At 27.4% G+C, this 6,621-nt stretch overlaps 2 protein-coding genes across 2 annotated transcripts in view; one reads left to right on the plus strand and one right to left on the minus strand.

The window, feature by feature from the left end:
• The window catches only part of LOC107439216 (valine--tRNA ligase), a 43,977-nt gene extending 41,541 nt beyond the window's left edge, over positions 1 to 2,436 (minus strand). Inside the window, exons 1-2 of the mRNA XM_016051733.3 lie at positions 2,234 to 2,436; positions 1,172 to 1,223 (exon numbers count right to left, since the gene is read on the minus strand). Coding sequence (XP_015907219.1) covers positions 1,172 to 1,223; positions 2,234 to 2,347 — 166 coding nt within the window. The 5' untranslated portion in view covers positions 2,348 to 2,436. The remainder of the gene's footprint in view (positions 1 to 1,171; positions 1,224 to 2,233) is intronic.
• Positions 2,437 to 2,565: 129 nt separating this feature from the next.
• Positions 2,566 to 4,646, plus strand: LOC107439217 (vacuolar-sorting protein SNF8). The gene has a single exon (XM_016051734.3). The coding sequence runs from the start codon at positions 2,666 to 2,668 to the stop codon at positions 3,401 to 3,403; it is 738 nt and encodes a 245-aa protein (XP_015907220.1). The 5' UTR covers positions 2,566 to 2,665; the 3' UTR covers positions 3,404 to 4,646.
• Positions 4,647 to 6,621: the final 1,975 nt, after the last annotated feature.

Consider the following 6,621-nt stretch of genomic DNA (forward strand, 5'->3'; position numbering starts at 1 on the left):
ATAATAAAGTCTGGGTTTTTTTGTCTGAAATAGCCCTAAGAAAGACCACACTTTTTAGTTTGCTGTCCGGCTCTATTGCCCCTGAAAACACTCAACTTCCAAGAAATATTGCACTCTGAAAAGTCAACAGCGGCAAACAATGTTTCCGGTGGCCCTGTTGAACACCAGGTGCAATGTGTTATTGGACTGTACTTTTGTAACAATGTACTTTTGCAACAAAAGGTAAAAGAATATGTTAAGAAATGGTAATGTAAAATTAACAAATTAATGTATATTAAATTTAGAAAATACAATAATTTCTTGAATTGAAATTGGTGTTATTTTCGAAAATGCATCTTTTAGTTTAATTTTAAAAATAGTTCAAAAAATTCCTATTTGCTTTTTGAAATTTACCATTAGTAGTTGATTTCCTTTTTAAATTTGTTAAGATACAAAATATAACTTTATATATGTTTATTTTTATCATTTAAAAAGCGTTCTGTTGTTTTTCATTTCAAGAGATGTTAAACTTGTGAGCAAGGCGAGTTTTTATACACAGTTCATATTTACCGAGATTTCCGATATTCGAGGTACAAGCAGTTCCAATAAGTTTGGATAATTGAAGTTCTGTTTTACGATCTCCTGTTTTAATTCACATGAAGTACATTTCATATTTAGTTTATAGTAACAGTTATCTATGCTCAATTAAAAAAGAGTAATAAAGTCCAGATATATATATTTCAATTCTTTACATCATTATAACACAATCAAAATTATCTTAAGTACCTGAATTTTTCAATAACGTAAAAGAACAATGATTTGTTCTTAAACAAAGCTTTAATTGTTTTCTGAATGATTTTAAAAATATATAAATTAATACTAGAAACACTAATGCTTTAAATGCTAGAAATAAATTTAAAACTATTCTGTCAAATTTAACTGCTTACGATTTAAGCACAATATAAAGTATCCGTTATAAATTAATGACATTTTAAATAGGAATTTAATTTAAATTATCAGTAACTGTGGAAATAAAAGTGTAAACTTACAACTGAATTAGTATTTCTTTTAACAATGCTCAATTAATGGGTCAATTCAAGATTTAAATTTAGATGTGACAGAGAGAAATGAATACAACAATCACAATATATTAAATGCAATATATGCAAATAAAACTGAAGTTTGAATTTACTTTTTGATGGTGGTTTCTTTACTTCATTTTTATATTGCCCTTCAGATGAGCACTAAAAAACAAAGAAACTTTCAGAAGGGAAATAATAAAAGACAATATTAAATAACAAAGTTTTAAAAAAAAAACAGACAAAGAATAGAAACTCTTCATAACTATCTAAAACTACCTGTTTGCATCAAAAACAACAAAAAGTTCAAAATATAAGATTAAAACAAAATAAATAACAAGAAATATTTCTATAGTATGAACTAAGAACTGAACTAATTTTGATAAGAAAAATTAAATGTAATGTAAAAAAAAAAACCATAAAATTTAAAAATCATTACGAAAAAACAGATATGAAAGATCAAAGACAAGTCCAGATAAATCTTAACATACTTGTACACCACATTATAAGAATGCATGTCAATCATTTTTACTTTACTTTATAAAAAACAACTTCTTTTCACCCTACATATCATATTTTAGAATTAAAATAATTTATTTTTTTATAGAACAATGAGATAGACAGCAAAATTATAGATAGTATTCACAAAAGTAACTTTGGTATAGATTAAAATATTTATCTAATACTTAAAATTTACTAAATAGTTTTTGGAGAACAACATTCCTAAGAAATAATAAATTTTGCAAACAATATTGAAAGAGCTTGAAGCACACTAATGCATTACTTTAAAAATATATTAGATTGATTATTAAGTACATAAAACTATTTCTTTGCATTTTTCACTACATTCTATAAAGTTAATATATCATTTTTAAACTTTACGCAACTAACAAACAAACTATGCTCGAGAGACAAAACAGAAGTTATATAAAATTTATCAGTTTAGTGATAATAACGACCTATGATAATAAGAAATATAAATTAAATGTTTAAAAAAAATTACACCGAAATATATTTTTTTAATATGAGTATTTTCTACAAGTTAAAAGACTACATTGTATGTTTGTTAAATAAAAGAAACATCAGAAAGGAATTTAATATTGAAATTAATTAATAAAATTGCAAACGTCTTTTAATAAATAAAGATAATGGTGATGAGCATTTAAATATCTTACTCTGAGAGGAATAATCTGGAAAGAACTATGAAAAACGTTATTTAAACTGCATGTTAAATATTTCGAAGAAACAGATAGTCTTTTTGCAAGTCGAGCAAACACCATTGTTTCCATTTTATGAGGTAAAAATTAATTTTAAATTTCTTTCAGCCCAATGGCTTACGGTTTCACCGATCTGTTTTTGTTGACACTTTTGTTTACAATGCTGCCATTGCCATTTTTTACAAACTTAAATTGTACTTAATTATTGCGTAGTGCATTTTAGCTTTCATCGAGCAATCGCTATGATTTAAGCCTCGGAAATAAAAGTTTGTCAGTTATCTTGCATGTGGCAATGATCATTGATGCAGTATGTAAACAAAATTTTGATAGAAACGAAACCAACGTCAAATTAGAAGCTCTTGCTTAAGATTTTCTAATAAAAAATTAAAGATGCGACGTCGTGGAGCAGGTGGTGTTGGAGCGATCCATAAACAACAATTAGCTCAAGCTAGATTTAAAGATAAGGGAACCGAAATGGCTGATGATCAATTACAGCAAATGACGAAACAAATGGAAACTTTCCGATCAAACCTACAAGATTTTGCCGGAAAGTATAAAAATAAAATTAAGAAGAATCCCCAATTTCGTCAACAATTCCAAAAAATGTGTTCTGCATCAGGGGTTGATCCTTTAGCTTCCAGCAAAGGATTTTGGGCTAATATGCTAGGAGTAGGCGACTTTTACTATGAGCTTGGAGTTCAAATTGTTGAAGTTTGTCTTGCTACAAAGCATCGAAATGGTGGTATTTTAAAACTAGAAGATCTTCGAAAGTTGTTGGTTAAATCTAGAAGTGTTAAACAGGAGGAAATAGATTATGATGATCTTTTAAGAGCCATTGAAAAATTGAAGATTCTGGGTGAAGGATTCCGTACCATAGCGACAGGTTCTACTAAAGATTACATTGTTCAGTCTGTACCTGCTGAATTGAGCGGCGATCATACGAAAATCATTCAAAGAGCTAGTGATAATGGTTATGTTACATTAACCATATTGGTAGAAAACTTTACATGGGAAGAAATGAGAGCTGAAAAAGCTATCAATGATTTGATTAGAGAAGGTTTAGTATGGATTGATGAGCAATTTGAAGGAGAACCATCGTATTGGTTTCCTGGACTTCAAAAACTCTAAAAAATATGTTTCAAAATTTTTATTTTCTTTTGTTTTATTTTGAACCTAAAATTGATATCTGTAATGTCAATTTCAATACATCAATGTTACTATGTTATTGATTACATTTGATGAAGGTATTTACTTATCAGTATCTGTTTGCGACTACTAGAAGGTCAAGGTGCCATCGGAATTTTTTGCTTGCAAAACTTTTGCAAATATATGTTCAGGTTTTGTACGGGGTAACTACAACTTATACCCTTCTAATTGGTTTTCTTTTGGGATATTTTGTTTAGTTTCTTGGCGACCACTGCCCAGAAGTTCTGGAAAAGGTATAAATATGGATGCAGAAATCTTTCCCATTAGATTAAATGAAATTTCTTATAATACATTGATTTCAAGGGTGAGATTTCTGTATTGTGGTCTTGAGTTCCCACTACAATCACCAAGCCGTCAAATAAATTGCAAACTTGCAAATATTTTTTTTTTTTTTTTTGCTGTGGGATGGCTACGCATTAAACGCTTCAAAGTTGCTCTCCTTCTGGGATTTTTCTCGCAAACAGCTGCTTGGATGTTGCCAGGACATGGCGATTATCCTGTTGCAGATCATGATAGAGATATCTTCCCATTTCAGAACTCTCTGTATTAAATTTTTTTTTCTACTTTATTCTTCATAAATTTTTAATTTGTTACCAAAAAAACGTCTTAATCTATTTTTATGTGTTGTTACTTGAAAGTGTCTAAGACTATGGAGAGATTTCCATATTGGTACCTGTGCCAAAATGGTTGCCATGGTTTGGCAAAAATCAGGCAATGCTAAGGAAAAATTTTAAAAAAATTTGCAAAATGGGCTAAACTTAAAAAGTAAAACATCAAAAAGTAAATCAGTGGCACGAGTTATATATTATTGAATTGTTAAAAAATATTGTTTGAAAATCTTACATTTGTTGTCTCTCAAAATGTTACAAATGTTTGTCTCTCAAAATTCCTGACTAAAAAAGCATATAGAATTGTATCAACAAGATATTATGAGATTGAAAGACTACGCAGCTTTGATTAAGTCATATTTCAATGAAAGACGTAATATCGGTCCATTACCCATTTTAAAAGACTTTTTTAATTCTATATTTCATTTTGGGGTTTTAGCTATCTCTTCAATGCTAATACCTGGTTAAATATAGGGATGTAACGAATTGGGATTTGGCCGAATATACAATATTCAGTGGCAGAAATTGGCCAAATAGCAACATTTTTTTTTTTTTTTTTTTTGTTAAAAGAATAAAAAAAACTTTAAAATATTTTTTATACAGAAATAAGTTTAGTTATTATGGAAAAATAATCAAAACTTCTCAGTATTATTGGTGTAAAGGGTAAAAAAACATTATAGAAATGTTTAAGAATTATAGAAACATTATAGAAATGTTTTAAAATTGAAAAAAAAAAAGAAATAGAGAAAAAATAACCTCATTATTCTTAAAACAAAAAAAAAATTTAATGCTAAAAATAATATATTCCGGGAAAAAATCATCCATAAGACTTAAAAGAGGTAATGTCGATCAGAAGCGCTTTTAAAATATAATGCTATCATAAAAATGCCTTTAAAAACAAAGATTATTTACAAAAGCAAAACAGAAAGAATAAAAATTGATCTTAATTTTTGAAAGAAAATTTTAAAACTAAACATTTTAGTTTTCAATTTACTGTATTTAAAAATAAATAAATAACGATTAAAATCTATAACAAAAACCCTCTTAATTATCACTCCAAGCGTCTTAAAAAATATAAGTTTTCTTGAAAAAGAAAAAGCTAGATAGAAATCAGAGCAAAATTGTTCCTAATTTTTAAACAAAATATTTAACGCAAAAAGTCTTAATGTAAATTTTTCACACTGCTGTATTTTTAAGAAAAAGTTACCATGAAAGAAAAACGTTCATCAGAAACGCTCTTCAAGAAAGACTGTTATAATAAAAATTCTGAGAGATAGAAAAGTTAATTTTAAAAAATCAAAAGAGAAACAAAAAAAAAAATTTGTTCCGAAATATAAACCTTTTTAGAATCGCAGTTTTCTGTGTTATTAGTTATCTGTCTTACCGTACAAGAAAAAAATGATAGTTAAATTAGGTTAATATAAAATCTATTAGAAATGTTCCGTTAACATGCTTCGCTTTAGTTAAAACAGGCAAAAACGAATTTCGCTTTTCCATGCATTTCGGAACATAAGAAGTTTTAGAACTTAACAAATTAGTGTTAAAAAAATTTCTAATAATACATTGAAAAACAATGCAATTTTATACTATTCTTTATTAAATCTATATAAATTTTCTCCAAAAAAAATTTCATCAGAAATGATTTTCCAAATAATACTCTGCCGAATATTCAGCAAAAAGGCTGAATACCAAATTGTGGCCATATATTTGTTACATCCCTTAAATATGTATCAGTAAACCTTCATGTGCATAATAATTTATGATTATGAAAAAATGATGAACTGATAAATGATTTGTTAATTTTATTTAATTCCTTTAGACAATAATTAAAGATTCTTTTTCCATTCATGTTAGTAACATTCATGAAAATTTTTAACAAAATGTTAAATATCATCTGTGTTTATAAGGCACTTCATAGATATATTTTTGAAAAATCTTATTTCCCAAGGACATTACAAAACCTTCTATATTAATTAGTTACTTCAACAGGGAATTGATTACATACTTTTTTCATATATAGTTTACATAATCTGTTAATTTATTCTTTTTTAAGTTCAAAACTCCATCTATTGTTTCAAACCAGCAGCTTGTAAAAGGCATAATACTTAACTGTCTGCTAACATTCATTGTTGCATTCGGTTCATCCCTGGCGCCAGTGCTGTTTCTGTTTAAACTGTTGCAAGAGAGTGTTCATGCTTTTCATGTATTCTGAAAAATTGTCAGTTTTCTGTTATTGTTAGATGTAATAAAATATTTTATTTTCCTGATTTTAAGAATAAACCATATTTATTTATTAATCAACCAGTAGCCTATTAGTAAGCTATAAGTTGATAAGTATTAAAACAACAAAAGGATTATTAGATTTTTTTCCTTTCAAAAATTAGCTATTGTATATAGGGTGACCTGGGGTAATTCCTGATCAAAAAACGCAAACATCTATTTTGTGAAAAAACTATTCAAAATAGAATTTTAATATTTACTGGAAGTTTGACACTATATGAGATGCGTCCTATGAGAAACGAAAGTTAATTG

This window comes from Parasteatoda tepidariorum, chromosome 6 (assembly GCF_043381705.1).
Source record: "Parasteatoda tepidariorum isolate YZ-2023 chromosome 6, CAS_Ptep_4.0, whole genome shotgun sequence".
Lineage (NCBI taxonomy): Eukaryota > Metazoa > Arthropoda > Arachnida > Araneae > Theridiidae > Parasteatoda > Parasteatoda tepidariorum.